The sequence below is a fragment of the Salminus brasiliensis genome, chromosome 3 (genome assembly GCF_030463535.1).
Source record: "Salminus brasiliensis chromosome 3, fSalBra1.hap2, whole genome shotgun sequence".
In the NCBI taxonomy this organism is placed as follows: domain Eukaryota; kingdom Metazoa; phylum Chordata; class Actinopteri; order Characiformes; family Bryconidae; genus Salminus; species Salminus brasiliensis.
The window spans coordinates 35686321-35703811 of NC_132880.1; the positions used below are offsets into that span (position 1 = coordinate 35686321).

Consider the following 17491-nt stretch of genomic DNA (forward strand, 5'->3'; position numbering starts at 1 on the left):
GGATGCAGCTATCAAAAAGCTTCCTGAGCAGGAGTCAAAAAACTTGATATAGTGCAGTGGAACTTGAGTAGCCTACATCCTGCATCCAGTACTACAGTTTAAGGTGTTTTTCACTGCATTCTGAGTTACAGTATAATGCTAAAACTCTTTACTTTTAGTAAAAAGTAAGGATAAGTAAGGTTGAGTGCTTGAAAAATATAACTGAGTGTAGGCCGTGTACAAGTATTATTATTGCAAAAATCTTTATTTAAAATTTATTATTAATATTATTAATGTATATATATATTGTGCATTTCAACTGTTGGCTATGCCCATTTACTTACAACATTAAGATCAACTGGTGTTCATGCTGGTTCATCCGAGCACGGAGCTAACACTCAGCAACTATGTGTAGTTAAGTTCAGATGAAAAGATTAGGAACATCTGGCTGCATAGTCCACAGCCATTTCCTCCTCTACACAGACAGCCATATGTTAAACACATTTTTTTACTTGCAAATCCTACATTTTCTTTTTCTCCTGACTTAATTTTGTGTGGTTTTATGCATCATGCTTCATTATACAGCATTGTTTATTTTCCAGCCTTTGTTTTTTTTCCTTTGAATCAAAAGTATTGTTGATACTGTATTTTTAGCTATATACATGTTCTGATTGGCTGCCCTATATGTGTCTCAGTCAAAAAGCGGTTTAGGCAGAGTAGTCAATTTGCTAGGAATATTCAAGTCAAGTTAAATGCACACAGATTACAGATGAACATAATGTGCACAAGCAACCATTAACAGAGACTGCACTGTTAAAAAAGAAATTATGCACCATCCAGTAGCTACAGATTCTGTACTCTTCGCTGCCATGTTAAAATGTTGAGGGTCATTTTAACTCAGGAACTCAGGTATCAAAATAGTCTCTGAATTTAACCCGACAAGAGACCATCTCAGCATTCACATGTTTTTTAAAGTTGCCGTGGCTCTAAAGAACCATTGTCTTTACTGAAGAATCCTTGAAGAGCCCTCTTTTTGAAAACTTGCAGTGGAACTTGAGTAGCCTACATCCTGCTTCCAGTACTACAGTTTAAGCTGTTTTCACTGCATTCGGAGTTACAGTATAAAGAGACTGCACTGTTAAAAAAGGAATTATGCACCATACAATAGCTACAGATTCTGTACTCTTCGCCACCAAGGTTGAGGGCCATTCTAACTCAGGAACTCAGGTATCAAAGTGGTCTCTGAATTTCCCACTAGAAATTACAACTTAAGTGGATGCTCATGTGCAACATCCAAGTTGGGAACCTGTATTTACCATAAATTCCACAGCGCATAAACGCAGCAACACTCCTTATAACTTCATTGTGAAAGTGGTGGGGCTAACCCTCATATTTCCAAAATGGCAAAGAAATGCAAAAAAAACTTCTTTTTTTTATTCCAATTTAATTTTATTCCAAGTCATTTTGGAGCATTTAATGTCATCAGTGTCATACAATGTAATAAAGGACTACCAGAATTATATCAAAATGTGAAAATGATTAAAATGTGACAGTGATGATAATCCTGCTGTAAAAAAACAGCATGGTCAAGCTCAAGCTGGTCAAGCTGGTTAAGATGGTTAAGATGGTTGACCAACTTAGCTCTTGACTAGCAATGTGTATGTTTTTATTTAAGTTTGATGGTTTAGCTGGTCTACAAGCATGGTCAACCTGACCAGCCTAAATAACCAGTATGAACAAGCCCGACCATGCTGGTTAACCAGCAAGACAGCGCTGGTTAACCAGCATGACCAGAATCATCATCAATCATATGCAACATGCACTATGCTGGTCAAAAGGTGGTTAACCAGCATAGGGTATGTTTTTACTTGATGACCAGCTTTTCAACCACCTTGACCATCAAAGATCGCAGTGAAGTAGATAAATATGATATCACAAATCAATGCATTTAAATCAGGTGTTTTTCTGCTGTGGTCTGTATAAGTGTTGCAATTTGAAACTACAAGATTTTCTTTGGTTTCTTATTTTACATGAGTGTACAAGCACCTTAAATGTAACGCTAACGCTACACCAAAACTTTTTTCAGGGATAAACCTGGTAAAAAAACAAAAAAACAACAACTGTATTTTCATGGACGTAGCTCTTTAATTCCTACCCATTTAATACCCACTTCCTGCCTGAACTCGTACCCGGGTGAGAGGTCAGTAAGGCTGGGACTGGTCGCCTTAGACCGAGTGATATTACACCGCAGCATCCCGGGACAATGTGACCCTTCCCCGGATCACCTTCATTAGCTAGTCGGAGCGGCACGAAGTGCAGCAGGCAGGCAGGCAGGCAAGTGAGCGGCGGGGCGGCTGGGCCAGCGTTTTCGCCCGCGGAGAGGACTGACTGCACAGCCGGCCCTCAGCCTCTTCCCTCCGGCTGCAGTGAGCTGGCAGCAGCACGGGGAGCTGAAGGCGGTAAGGCTCCGTTACTGACCTGCTTACCGCAGTCTCCTCGGTCTCCTTTAGCTGTTTATCAAGAGCTTTGTTAACTGTTAGTCAGCTGCCATTTCACAGCCGCAGTCATAAAGAAGAAAGGCAGAAGACCCGTTGCAGTGTTGTGTTATTGGCGCCTGGAAGGCTTTAGCACTGTCTCCACTGAGTTTTGCGCTCATTGCATGACTTCGCTACATGTTTGTTGTAAATAGACTAAAGCTGCCTCTGAAAAGTCGTTCAGTGTGTCTGAAGACACAGACGAGCCAAAAGAAAGCTTACAATGCTACGCATGCTTCTCCAAACTGCTAGCCTGCTAAAGCTAGGGAGCTACAGTGAGCTAAAACTGCAGCAAAACACACACACACACACACACACACACTCACACACACTCACACACACTCACACACTCTCTCTCTCTCTCACTCACATAAACACCAAATCAAAGTCATAGTTGCAGATAGCTAGCTACGTTTAGTACGTAGCTAATGGCGGACTGCTTTTCGTAAGTAACGTTAAGGAGGTTGGGGGTACGTGGTTAAACTCTTCGTGACTGCAAATACCGAGTTTGTGAGAAAATGTCCTGGAATATCTTTCTTTTTTTATGCTAGACGTCCCTCGGCCCGTGTGGTGAGTTGTCGACCATGCGGCAGTGGTGCCTCCCTGCTGTGGCTCCACGCACCGAACCGCTCCCAACGGGCAGACCCTCACCTCAGCTCTCAGGTAGGACGGCAGCTCCCCCCCCCCCAGAAACACTCCTAAACTTTAACTGGACATCAACATGATCACATTTCTTATTTTGGGACAGTGGTGTCCGGTTCTGGTTTTGGAGGGCTCAGAGAGCATGGGGCATGTTACTGATGGTTTGCCTGTGAAGTAGCTCTCCTCCTCACCCCTGAATCTCCCCCACAGTTTGAATACCTGTTCACTACACTATACCAAACTGGCAGTACTGATTCTGCACTTATTGACTGTGCACATACTGCTCTTGTCTTGTATGTTTTCTTCGAGCTATGTGTGTTTGTTTCTGGACCCAAGACTTTTTAAACTCTTCCATGGCAATGCAAAAACCTGGAGCATTGGGCAGCCACCTCAGCACCCTGGGAGCAGTTGGGAGTTAGGTGCCTTGCTCAAAGGCAACTAGGCTATGAATGTTATGGGAAAAGAAAGCATTGCTGTTGGAGGAAAAAGTGCTGTTCTTTCACTCCGTCCACCTTACACTTTGTGGTGGTCCAGGGGATTTAGCCGGCGACCTTCAGGTCCCAAGCCCCCTTCTGTAGCCATTAGGTTAGGCCATGATAGCTTCCAAGACTGTACAGGGTTCTAGCCCGCACAACCCTGTGTAGTTATAATGACAAAGTTCAATTGAGCTGTTGTCTGAATCCCCCCAATTATAGGTGTTTTTTATACTTGCACAGATAATGTTTGATTGGTATTTTAATGGTCTTCAATAGGGATTTAGCAAATGCATGGAAACATTGATACTGACATGCAAAAACATGAAGATGAGGGTCATTGAAAATAATAATTGTATTAATTATGATATCTAGTGCAACTGCAGTGTTCAACACATCCAGACCAAAGGGAACCTCAGTCACGGATGCTGGTTGTGGGGCTTGGACCATCATCGTCTGCTTCTTTAACCTCATACACCTTTTTTAGGATTGTGAAGTTTTGTTATTAATTCTGTTTATTTGTTTTATATATACAATTATTTTATTGCCCATTTTGATTGCAGTCATGCCAAAGAATTTAAAAGATTGTTACTCACACCAATTCAATACAATCAGATTGATGCACTGCTAAGATGAACTGATCCGTTGTCTCTGATATGTGCATCACACACGTCTCTTGACATTTGCTCAAATGAATAACAAATGCTTCTCTATGCAGATGCCAGGATGGAGTGTTGTGATGTGGAGCCGCGCTACACGATTGAGCAGATAGACCTGCTGCAGCGGCTGAGGCTCTCTGGGTTGACCAAGCCTCAAATCATCCAAGCTCTGGAGTCTCTAGAGAGACTGGATCCAGATCACCGTGCCACCTGCTGTGACAATCACTCAGCCCCACCCAGTGCTCCTACCTCTGCGGCCGTGGCCGCCCCTTCTTCCTCATCTTCCTCCTCGTCTTCTCTCACCTCAGCTACCACACAAACCCCTGTCCTGGAGGCTGCGCTGTCGCCCAGCAACAGCTACGATGCTTCACCTCCACCCCTCTACCCACCCAGTGGAGTTCAGAGGTCATTTAATTATGACCTGGCAGAAGAGGACTGGGATCTGGAAGAGAAGGTGGAGGAGTACATGAGGTATAAAATCACATTGTGTTACGTTTTTTACTCAAAATGCTAGTAAGAAGGACTGATTAATATAACACCAGATAATGGCGGAGGACGTCCCTGGAGCAGCCGTGCAATTTTCAGAGAAGAACGGGCCTTTTGAAGTGGGTCAGGTGGACTGGGAGGAAAAGTGAGACAGCTGGTTTTGATGGAATGCTTAAAAGCTGTTTAAAGCTCTAAATTAGATATCGAGATGTGCTGCCTGTAAGAGACACTGCTTTTTTTTTTTTTTTTCCTTTCCTCCCTTACCTGATTTCTTACCTTATCACACAGTAAAACAATAACAGTTTGGGGAAACAAATGGGAGGTTGGATGGTTATGGTGGCCCTCCCTATCCCACCCATCACTAATGCTTGCCAATGTGGGCATCTGTTAGCTGACATTATAGAAAGAAGTTGGTGCCCCAGTCATGTTGAGCTGTGAAATAACATTATATTAATAGCAGTTTGATAATATACTGTGGCTGGCTGTATAAGAAGGCATGTGCCGGCCATGACCCGTCACCTTTCCAGAGCTGGTAGTGTCTCGTGATTGGTGACCTTGAAGTAGTGGGTTGGAATAAGCAGTAACTAAAGTAGGTGAAAACTTGGAATTGATTGATTCAGTGAATTCCAGGCATATTTTTATGGATTGGGTATTGGCCAATTTACTCCCAAACCATATCCAATCCTGTGTGTTTGCCATTGCAGCACCCTACAATACAGTAAACAGTAAAGCTGCTTCCCTCTTGACACGGGCACATAAAATGTGAGCACACAGCTGTTTTTGTGCTTATGTGTATTCCCATGACTTTCCTTATATACTATGTGTTGAACAATATAATGAGCACTTTCAAATAAACCCTTATTATTTAGACACAGAGAAGCTACCAACTGTAGTCAATCATGATTACTAACAGGAAATTAAGAGGGTCTTGGAAAGGTGAAAGACATTTTGAAACTTGTAGCCCTACTGAATGAACAATGTATTTTTGGTGTATTTTGACCCTATTGCAGTTAAATATTGTACACTCATTTAGAAAAAGACAAATCAATGAAACACCCAATACTACCATGACTTCCATGTCCATGATGAACATATGTACACTTCTGACTTCAACTGTGTATAATCTTTGGGAGGAAACACTTTGGGTTTAATTGGCAGCATGTATATATTAATGCTGTTGCTGGTGTTGGCCCACTCTCATGCATAACTGTGTTTGAATTTTAGGAGGGACAGCAACCTGGTGAAGGAGGAGATTAAGGCTTTTCTTAATAACAGGAGGATCTCTCAGGCTATTGTCGGGCAAGTCACAGGTACTCTGCTTAACTCCCTTTTGCAAACAGCGCCACAGTGACTTTAATATCAGATATTATCACCATTGTTCTTACTTGGCCTGTAAATAATGCTGATATGTTAGTCTATGAACATCATGCAGCAAACATCTACTGCTTGTTTAAATGTGCTTAAACATACTGTTTTTTTTTTTTCAGTGTAATTATTCTCTATGTGACACTTAACCAGTTCTTCCTTGCTGTGTTCCTTGTTTAAGGTATTAGTCAAAGCTACATCTCCCAGTGGCTACTGCAGCAGGGATTGGAGATGAGTGACTCCAAACGCCGAGCCTTCTACCGCTGGTACCTGCTGGAGCGTAACAGCCCAGGTGAGCACAGCTGGTCTGGCCAGAAAAGAGGAATTTGTCTTTCAAGAGTTCATTAGTTTGCTTGTTAGGTTAATAGACTTCAGCCTGGGGTTGGAGAAGAAAACTGCATACTTTTTTTGTTTGTTTGTTCAGCTAACATTCATTTTCTTTCACACCTACCTCCTACACATTTTCCATGGGCTAAAGAGTTAATATGATATTGATATGGAAGTTGATTGATATGAAGTTGATATGGATGCTGACACAGGACTTTTAGGAAAACTAGAGAAAGTCTTGTTGAAATGAAACTGGCTGATTTCATAAGCATCACTTTTAGGATTCATTTAAAGCTAGGTTTGGCAAGTCTTATAAACATCTATACAGTTTTAGAAATGAGTTTGCAACCTAACAAAACACTCATCTACTCACTCTTTGAATGTGGCAGTGTTTAAAGGGGCTTATAAAGTAAAACACAGTTTGGATGCAAAACTCTAGAATCGTTACCTTTCCACACCCTTTCTTCGGTATACCATACTAGGCTGTGTACCGTAGCTCTCAGTCCTGATCCTGGGCCTGGAACTTGCTGGTTTTCATATTGTCTTTGCTCCACCTAACGCTACTAACAGAGCCTTGAGCATGTCGCTTTGTAATCCTCTGCATTGCTGCAGTGTTGAGCATGTCTCTGCATACTTAATCCTTTGGATTATGAACCTCCTAATACAGATAAAATAGACCATTTTTACAAGTTTTATTTTTCCTTTAGAGGCTGTATACGCACCTATGAATGAAATCCTTTGGAAGTAAGTCTAGTTAACATACAGTTTTCTGATTGCCTAATTGGCTTAAAGGGTTCAGATGGAGCGAAAACCAGCATGCTCAGGGCCCCAGGAGCAGGACTGACACCCCCTGGAGTAGACAGAGAGAACTACTGATGCACCTGCTCCCCTGGTACTCTGCACACCAGTCCCAGCAAGGTAACCACCACGCTGCAGGAAAGCCTCTTCAGACGGTTCTAGCTGCTGTATTTAAAGGAAAGTTTTGGGAAAATATGCATAAATATCCATGTAAATAAATGGTTAAGATGTAAACAGCCATTCAGAGTGGTTTGATGTGTGAGGTGCTCTTCTAGGGAAAAAAACGGTTATAGTCAGAATTGATCGGCAGTGATGGGAATCAGATGTCCAAAGAATGTTTCTGATTTCAGTCCACACAAGCCAAACTCCAGAATTGACCCATATGTACAAAAAAAAAAAAACATTGCTCCACCTGGCACAGTTCTCCAACAAACGCAGCTGTCCTCAGTCTTTCTTTAAGAATAAAAAGTCTGCAAGTGCTACAAGGATCAGCTGATAATAAATAAATTATAATTTTCTTTATTTAATCATCAAAATCTATCAAATATAGAAAAATGGAAGCCCAGTTTATTTACCTGCTGTGAAGAACCCCCCCCCCCCCCCCCATTAAACAGTGTCATTCCTACTTGCATTTCCCGCACACATTTATCCTACAAAACAATGTTTCTGTAAAAGCTCTGTTTTAGGAAATTGTGCTGAAGTTTCTGTTGGATTAATGTAAAAATCACATGAATTGTGGTCTGACTGTTCAGACGGATGTTATATTGCTATTAAGTAGTAAGGGTGTAATGGTATGTGTTTTTATTTTTTTATATATAGATAGATAGATAGAGAGAGAGAGAGAGAGTGTGTGTACAACAGTAGATTCTTCAGTAAAACTTCAGTAACTGGCAATTCAGGTTATAAGAATTGACTGTCTTGCCACACTATCTTGCCGCGCTTTGTTCACATCAAAGTTGAGATGCACTGTCCAAGCACACTTGTTAACAATATGCAGCGAGGTGCTAAAGAAAAATACTACAAATAAATCATAGTATGTATGTTGCATGGTATGGGTGCTCAGAGAATGCACGGTATGTTGTAAGCTGTGGACAAAGCGTCCACATGGCAGACAAAGACGGATAAACTTGATTCAAAACCAAATTTCCACCAGGAACCTTAAGCTATAAAGCCATATAAAGTAAAGTTAGGATTTGTATGGTATTGCAGGAATTGTTTTAGGATTGCAGGATTTAGAAGCATCGACTTTAGCTGGCAACTAATTTAACAGTAGATTAGCTGGTGCCGTGATCTTGCGTGTTTCTTGCGCTAACTAGGAACCCTTCAGGATGCATGTGAACCACGGAGGAATCACCAAAGTTTAATCATGATCTTGTGGAATATAGATTTTACTGCTGCGCTACAGTGAAAACATAGACTGAACAGCTGTCTGTCGCTTGAACATTAGCATGTGGATAAAACTGTTATAAAGCCAGTAACGAATAATTGATTATTAATTCAATCATCAAAAAAATGTCACCTATTTGAATAGTTTTTTAACAGCCCTAATTGCTACCACAATTGGTAATGGTAGTTTTGATGTCTCTCCTGACCTTTCTTGTGTCTCTCTGCTGCAGAGAATGAGCGGAGAGAATGGCTCATGTGCTCAATTTTCCATTCTGTCTTTATTCCTTATCACTCATCATTCTGTTTGCAAGTAATAACTAAATTAGCAAAAAAGAAATTAAGTGCAGCTTTTTTTAACCTATTTCAACTCGTGAAATCATAGTGGGTCAAATGAGGACAGTTGTGTCAGCATGCGTGCAGAAACACATCAGCCGTTAACGTGCTACAGTTTGTACTGCTACCTCGGGAGGGACTTTGCGTCTTTTGGAGAAATAAACTCTATTGTGTACAAAAATGTAGGTTAGCCTTATACTAACTACATTTTGGGGGTTTAGTGGTTTAGAGTACAACTACTTGGTGCCTGCAAAAAAAAAAAGCTGTGATGCTAATCTAGGTACATGTAGTCCAGTTCTTAAATTCCCCAGCAGATAAAATTATTTAAGATGTCTGTATTGGCCCACCAATCCCATAATCAGTGCATGCTGATGCAATACTGTATTTGCATTGTAGACCCTGACCCCTGTTTCCTGTCACCACCACTGTTTTCATATTTTAATAAATAAAACAAGCAAAAAACAAAAATACTGAGTTACGTTTATGCATCAAACCACCTTAAATGACCGTCATATCTGAGTTTTTCAGTCTTTGAAAAATTTGAAATTCTCTTTTAAAGCTGCATGATGGGCGGTGCATGACCCAGAAAGCATTACTCTCACAGACGTGTTTGACATATCATGTAAAAGCATATTCCGTGTGTAAGCTTTGTCCAGTCATTTGTAGTGTCAGTATGCTAATGCTAATTTCTAAGAAGTGCTTTTTCTCGTATCGTGTGTTTTCATTTTTCCTGTCTGTCTGATGTTTCTGCAGGTGCTACTCTGTCCATGCGCTCCCTGGTCAAAGAAGAGCCTGACTGGAGGGTTGCTGGTAGCCCTGCAGACAGGGTGGCTGTGGGTGGGCCTTTCAGACTGAGAAGGGGCAGCCGCTTCACCTGGAGGAAAGAGTGTCAGTCAATCATGGAGAGGTAAGCTAATGCCAAGAGCTTCCTAAGCATCAAGTCAAGTCAAGTGGGTTTTATTGTCATTTCAACTACATACAGAGTACACAGTGAAACGAAACAACGTTCCTCCAGGACCATGGTGCAACATAGACACAGTGCATACAGACAACACAACACAGTACAGACAGAGAACAATAAATAATTGCCGGTAGTGTGCAAATTCTGCAGTGTGTAATAAATATTGAGTCCAGTGAGGTAGTAAAGTTATTAGTGCAAATGCTTTGTGCAAAAAAATGCTTCCCATTTTATCTGGGGTAAATGGTTGGAGAGAGAGAGAGGTAGAGAGAGAGTGTGCATGTAGCAGAAAAGACATCATGGCAGAAGTTGAGTTGAGAAGTCTGATGGCTTGGGGGAAGAAGCTATTGCAGAGTCTGGTTGTGTTGGACCGGATGCTGCGGTACCTTCTTCCTGATGGCAGGAGGGAGAACAGTCTGTGTGAAGGGTGGGTGGAGTCCTCCACAATGCTGGTTGCTTTGCGGATGCAGCGGGTGGTGTAAATGTCCATAACGGAGGGGAGAGAGACTCCGATGATCCTCTCAGCTGTCCCCACAATGCGTTGGAGGGTCTTGCGGTCAGAGGCTGTGCAGGTCCCAAACCAGGCAGTGATGCAGCTGCTTAGGATGCTCTCTATGGTCCCCCTATAGAAGAGGGTGAGGATGGGTGGAGGGAGACGGGCCTTTCTCAGCTTCCGGAGGAAGTAGAGACGCTGCTGGGCTTTCTTGGCTGTAGAGCTGGTGTTCAGGGACCAGGTGAGGTTCTCCGCTAGGTGGACACCAAGGAACTTGGTGCTCTTAACAATCTCCACAGAGGAGCCGTTGATGTTGAGCGGAGAGTGGTCTTGTCTTGTTTTCCTGAAGTCAACAACCATTTCCTTGGTCTTCTCTACATTCCAGTGAAGGTTGTTGACTGTACACCAGTCTGTCAGCTGCTGCACCTCCTCTCTGTATGCTGACTCGTCGCCTTTGCTGATGAGACCCAGCACAATTGTATCATCGGCGAACTTTATGATGCTGTTAGAACTGTGTTTCGCAACACAGTCATGAGTCAGCAGGGTGAACAGCAGAGGACTCAGTACACTGCCCTGGGGTGCCCCAGTGTTCATTGTGATGGTGCTGGAGCTACTGTCCCCGAACCGGATTAACTGGGGCCTCCCTGTCAGGAAGTCCAGGATCCAGTTGCAGAGGGGGGTGTTGAGGCCCAGCAGGCTTAACTTCCTGGTGAGATTCTGTGGGATGATGGTGTTGAATGCTGAACTGAAGTCTATGAACATCATGTCTTTAGGTCAAGTTCTTTTTACTTTAACAGTGTAGATTCTTCAGTTAAAATAGAAACTTACAGAGCATCTAGGGCTAAGTGTCCATAATGGAACTAACTGGCAATTCAGGTTATAAGAGCTGACTGGGTTACCACACTTATCCTCCCATAATGCTGCTTAGTACCTTGTTCACATCAAAGCTAGGTTTATGCACATTCCGTTCAAGACCAAGCACACTTAATATGTGGCGTGTTGCTAAAGAAAAATACTGTACTCATGAATTTGGTGAATTGAATGCTGTATATTGCTGATATCATATTCAAAATAAATGGTCAACTTATGTGTATTCTAAATTTTACAGTTGCAGTCAAAATTATTCAACCCCTATTGCAAAGTAGGTTTATTAGCCAAATTTACAGATGTTCAGCTGTCTGCAATAAGCCAATAAATGACTCAACACAACCATTATAAGAAGTAGTGTCGCCACACTTAACACAAAATGCCACTGCTAATGGCCACTGAATTATTCAACCCCTTCATGACCAGTGTATTTAGTACTTGGTAAAAAAAAAAACACTTTTGCTGTTGTGATGCATAGCCAGACACCAGCTTCTGGCAGCATTCCCTGAGGAATCTTGGCCCATTCTTCATTGGCAGTTGCCTCCATTGTACTAATATTCATGGGTTTGATGCTGCAACTGCCCTCTTTGAATCCAAAGGGTTTTTTTTGGGCTTCAAGTCCAGAACCTTCCAGGACTTCTGAAACCAATCTTTGAAGTATGCTTGGGATCATTGTCCTGTTGGAAGGTCCAGTGACTCCCAAGCTTCAGCTTTCTCACAAAAGGCATGACATTTCCTGGTTTCCATAGGATTTCCTGGTATTTGATTGAAACCAAGTTGCTCTGCACACGCTCAAGGGTTTTTGACCACCTACCTCCTCAGGAATCTGGTGGCAGCCGTTGATGGCTTTCAAGGAGTGACAAGTTCATGTAGTGTAGCTAGTGTTCGTTTAACTTTAAACTTGTGAGCTGATGCTTGAGTTATGCTGTATCTCTAGAAATGTTCAGTGCCTCTACTCTCTCTCTATCATTTTCCTTGTATGTGCAAGGCAATCATCTCTTCTCTGAACTTTTTTGACCACTCTCCTGACTTATTTCGAACATGCAATCAAATGTCACACTCTGCAAACCTGTAGCCTGTCCAGGTATTTGATGTGTTTTATCTTGAGCACACCTGATGCAACCAATGAAACCCTTGATTAACACCTGATTTGCAAATGTGTGCTTTTATGAGGGATTCTGTTCAGGGGTTGAATAATTGAGACTGCCGTCATCGTAAAAGTAGTTTTTTATTGTGATTAAATTGGAGAAACCACTTGTTTTGTTAGTTGAGTTCAATGATTGGTTGATTGCAAGCAGCTGAAAGTTTATAAAAGTTAATAAGCCTAATTTATATCTGTTGTCAGAGTATTGCAGCAGCTTTGCTTTGCACCACATGCGCCACACCGTGTCTGGTGTGAAATTGGCTTTAGGGTGATCTTTTACCCTGCTTGAATCTCTTTTCCATTTAGGCCACTTAAACAATGTCCGGGTACCAGGCAAACTGCGCTATGAAGATGCTAATACAATTTTAAATTATGTGTATCAGGGTTTCTGGTAAGGTTGTGTTTAGAACTTTCCTTAAATGTGTCAGGAGATCTGTGGGATTTTAAGAACTGAATCCAGTTCCATTGGCTGTGTGGTGTTTGTTTGTTTTTTGTTTTGTTTTGTTTTTTGGGTTTTTTTTTCCTTATGCATCATGAAATTATTTTAAATCAAGTAAAACGTTTTATAAAATATCACATCAAGTGATCCTAAATTAAGCAGTCATTTTAAATAACAATCGTTCTGCACTGCATTAAAATGGTTTGACACTAGAGGGCCCCTGAATATCACTGTAATGCTTTTCTGCTGGAAAAAAATTCCATGGTGTTATAAAGAGCCTGTTCTGAGCACTGTCTACTCATGATTCAGCTATTATATGTTATAAGTTAGCAGGTCTAAATTTAGCCCATCTGATGTGAACCAATGTGTTTACATCAGCCTCTTGACTGGACGTCTGTGATCGTAATTAAGTAGCATTGTAGACTCTGATTTTTGTCTTTTACAGCACCGCTACAGACTCTGATACCACTTCTGACTGTGTTTTTTTTTTTTTTTTTTTTTTTTTTTTTTTTTTTTTTTTATTATTATTTTATTATTTTGTAATCTGGCACCCCCTTTGCAGTTATGAGTGAGCTGCATCTCTCAATTCTAGATGATTATAAACTGCATTAATATATAAATGTATATGCAATAGAACTTTAGTAAATGCTTATTCTGTGGCATATTTTTAGTTTTTAAATATATTTATCAATTCAAAACCAGTCGACTGGGTGGAAGAATTCATGTGCACGTTCTTCTACACTGTCTATGGTGTCGAACAACAGTTACATGCAAGTACTGTCTGTCGGTGTAAAGAGATGTTTTGTGTAGGATAAAATTGTGCTTTTTCCCTGTTTCTGCAGTGCTTGGCTTTTTCTACAATATTGAACCTCTGTTGATTATTTTGCTGTTGTCTGTCAGTTTCTTCATAGAGAATCAGTATCCTGATGAAGCCAAGAGAGAGGAAATTGCCAATGCCTGCAACTCTGTCATCCAAAAACCAGGTGAGCACCTTTTGTTTATTCATATGCAGACTAGCAGCAGGTCCTAGTATTTTCTCAAACACACAAGTGTTCTCCATGACCTTCTGGTTCTACCTGATTCTGAAACTACACCAGAGAAGATGAACATAACTGGATTTGTGGGTTTTGTCATTTCAGGGTGCAAACTTTCAGAGTTTGAGAGGGTCACTGCACTCAAAGTGTATAACTGGTTTGCCAATCGCAGGAAGGAGATGAAGAGACGTGCTAACATAGGTGATACAACATGGAATGCAAGAACATTTATTTAAGTAAATAAATAAAAAGTAAATCTTTCATTTCGTTTTCCCCTAATTATTTCCGTCTCCTCTTCTCAGAGGCTGCCATTCTTGAGAGCCACGGAATAGAAGTGCCAAGCCCCAGCTGCCATTCTAATGGTGAAGAGGTTGAGAACCAGGAGTTTGGGGATCAAGTTGTGAATCAGCGATTTCCTGACCAGGTGAGAGTCCAATCCACAACCAGTCCTTTAGTGATGGGTTTAAATCTACTCCAGGATATAAGCACCATTGTAGGAATTGGTATTTTTCATGTACATATCTGCTCTTTGATATGTAAATTAGTTTTTGGAAATAATGCATTTAACTTCAGCAGTAAAAAAAAAATTGAAATCACTTTCAAAATGTCCCTCTTTTCTCCTGGCTGAATGTGTTAACACATTGTGTTTACATTTGTTTTATTATTATTATTATTTATTTTTTAAATCACTATTGTACAATCACTATTGTTATTGTAGCATGTATATGTATATTAATACCCATGCTATTTATTTAGTAGTGGTGCATTTCTAAGCATTTTTTAATGATTATATTACCGCACACATTCACATTTATCTGTTCAGATTGAATCTGTCCATGTCTATTTCAAATTAATTTTGTACAGATGCTGATATGATTATCACTGTGCATTGCTAGTAGTCTTCTAAAAGTGTGTTTGTGTGTGTGTGTGTTTGTGTGTGTGTGTGTGCACTCAGGAAGAGCTCTCTCAAAGAAAAGACAGTGAGCCAGATGGAGTCACGTTGCCTGCAGTGGAAGTAGTGCCTCTTCCAAGCCCACCCTCTCAACATGTGGATCAGAAGTTGGAAGACTCCAAAAGGGAGGCCACTGATGAAGAGTGAGTGCTGGAAGGAGTCAGTGTCTTATTTTGAGTGGCCCGTGCCGCTTAGTGCCACTCTTGCCGATTTTCGCGGATGACGTCTGAGTCAGGCCAGACACCAAATTCTCTGGTGCCTCTAGTGGTAGGGAGGCAACTGTATGTATCTACAGTAATCACGCTTGTAGTAATGGCAATATTTATCTCTATACACTATATTGTGCATTCCAAGACAAGTCTTAACACATCTTTTAAGAGGGAAAGACGGTTGGGGGTGCAAAATTGTTAACCCTCCACTTCATGCTAAAGCCTTTTTTTCCCTCCCCATTCTCTTCACTAGTCTCAAGTAAAACAGTTTGACACATTTACAGAAACCTTATACAGGAGGAAGCACTGTGCAAGGAACCTGCAGGACAGGTATTTGGATGTGACAAAGGGGTGCACTACATTGTGGCGTTTGTGTGAATGCAGGCGGTGTTGAAATCTCCTTAGTCACATGCAGTAGTCACATACTGAATAGGACAGCTACACAACCTGAATACCACCACCAACTCAGGTAAAACACACAAACATTTGGGAATGGAGGAGTGGAAGTGGCCCCATGTTCACTCACCATCACTTGGGTATTGGGGTTTTGTGTCTTGGACAACATTTATCATGTGTGTTATATGTCTGTCTTTTGTTTGTTTGGTTTGTTTTTTTTTTCTTTTTTCTTTTCTGTGTTTAGTAAGCAAAGCTAAAGTATTTTCTTTAAGATCTATACAATAATAGCAGATCACAACTTTTCACTCTTTTTATATTAACCACTACTTCAAGCCTTTCTCTACCCAGTCACTTAAGCTATTGTGACCTCTGACTGGTATTCGGGCTCTAAAATGCTTGTTTTTTTTAAATCTTGATTTATGGTTTGCTTTAAGCACCATTTATTACTTACATAAGCTAATGTAGTATGTAAAGCTACAGAAAGACATGTATCTTTGTCAGATTTAGAATCTTATGCAAAAAGCTGCTTACAAGTGGATGATCCACCGTCTGTTCTCCCCCGTCCCTTTGAAGCCAAAGCTATGCCAAGGTAAGCGATCTTTCGGAGAGGAAGTTTATGTGGTCAAAGACAAATGTAATTCTTTCTCTGATGAGTTTAGAGGAACAGAAATGTGCTTAAAGAATGTGTGCTCTGAGTGTGGAAAGGTGTTAAGCCATGATTATTCAGGCCTCAGCTCTGTATACCAGAACAAGAAGCAGTGTTGCACGCTGTCAGGGCCCATCTCTTTCTGCATTTCCTTGATGACATAAATAAAACCAATATACAAATACAGTCTGGTGTTTGGATTTATAGAAATGATCTACGCAAACGTCATGGATAAAAGGGGTGGGGGGGGGGGGACCAAGCCAAGCCAAGCCAATCCTCTCCTCCGCGATTAGTATTAGGGTGTTTTCACACATGGACAGTTTCACTGGTCAATGGAACTAAAAAAAACCCAAAAACTAACCGAACTGAGGCCACCTCAGTTCAGAGTTTGGTTAATTCAAAGCGAACTTTAAAATGCCTCTTTTTCCTCTGTCTGGAAAAAAAAATAATAGAAATGAATCTCTTTAAAGGTTTTATAGGTATCTTTTGAAATACTGTTAACTTGAGATTTATCTTTTGCAATCAGAGAAAGTTACAATAAAAATTATATTTATGGATGCATACAGTTAACAATTTTGTGTTTAAATGGACAATCAAGAGATCAAGATTCATGTATACTTGTTGGAGCATCATTTGTGCCTTGAAAACCTCTAATAGGTGATTAGATGTGTGCGGACACGTCTTTCACTGCAATCTTCATGTGCAAAATCTTTCGGCTCATGATTTGCTTGTGTGCTACAGCAGACTGCTATGCATTTTAAACCTGGAGACTGACTGAGAAGGCCACTCCAAAACATTGCAGGACCGATTCTTTAACCATGTTTTGAGTACTTTTGAGGACGTGTGCTTATAATCATTATCTTGCTGGAAAATGCCATGGTATTACTGTGAATTCATGACGCCAGTCACAATATTCAGTTCCTACGGCACCAAAACATCGCCACATTACTGATCCACCTCCATGCTGGACTGTGGAGACAAAAGTATTGTGCTCTGCATTAGACCAAACACTGATCTATCAGTTTTGCCACACTTTAGAATTGCATCCCAAGCCTATCCAGATTCCTTCTAGCCTTGTGCTTTGGTTTAAGTATTTCATCTGTAGATCTTTTTTAGATCACATTCTTCTTGCACTGAAGTGTGTTTTAGCTTGGGTAATTTGCTAGTTTGCACCCACCTCAGTTTAGGGTTGGTTAAGGAAAAACAAGCTGACTGGCAACAGAGGTGCAGCTATAAGTTTCACATTAGGTATGAACATTAAAGAGACTGAAGGCCTTACTCATCGCAGATAAGGCTGGCATTCATGAGTCCAACTGGGCAAAAACTGTTACCATGGGAGAGTTGCAAGGTAAAAAAAAACACTACTAACCA

General features: G+C 41.0%; 1 protein-coding gene across 2 annotated transcripts; it reads left to right on the top strand.

Annotated features, from left to right (window-relative positions):
• Positions 1–2174: 2174 nt before the first annotated feature.
• On the top strand, positions 2175–16306 carry LOC140551387 (homeobox-containing protein 1). Of its 2 annotated transcripts, XM_072674800.1 has the most exons (11): positions 2175–2438; positions 3065–3176; positions 4347–4758; positions 5998–6083; positions 6320–6430; positions 7258–7383; positions 9736–9889; positions 13784–13866; positions 14023–14118; positions 14220–14341; positions 14873–16306. In XM_072674800.1, exons 2-11 carry the CDS (start codon positions 3098–3100, stop codon positions 15014–15016), a joined length of 1413 nt encoding a protein of 470 aa, XP_072530901.1. In that variant the 5' UTR covers positions 2175–2438; positions 3065–3097; the 3' UTR covers positions 15017–16306. The 2 variants fall into 2 exon arrangements, with proteins under 2 accessions (XP_072530901.1, XP_072530902.1); XM_072674801.1 differs by lacking the exon at positions 7258–7383.
• Positions 16307–17491: the final 1185 nt, after the last annotated feature.

Excerpts from the sequence above, each read along its gene's own strand:
- LOC140551387 (XM_072674800.1), top strand. The coding sequence starts at position 3,098 with ATGCGGCAGTGGTGCCTCCCTGCTGTGGCTCCACGCACCGAACCGCTC. Across the intron at positions 3,177-4,346 it reads ACCCTCACCTCAGCTCTCAG|ATGCCAGGATGGAGTGTTGT; the intron begins GTAGGACGGCAG and ends TTCTCTATGCAG. Across the intron at positions 14,119-14,219 it reads GAAGAGACGTGCTAACATAG|AGGCTGCCATTCTTGAGAGC; the intron begins GTGATACAACAT and ends TCCTCTTCTCAG.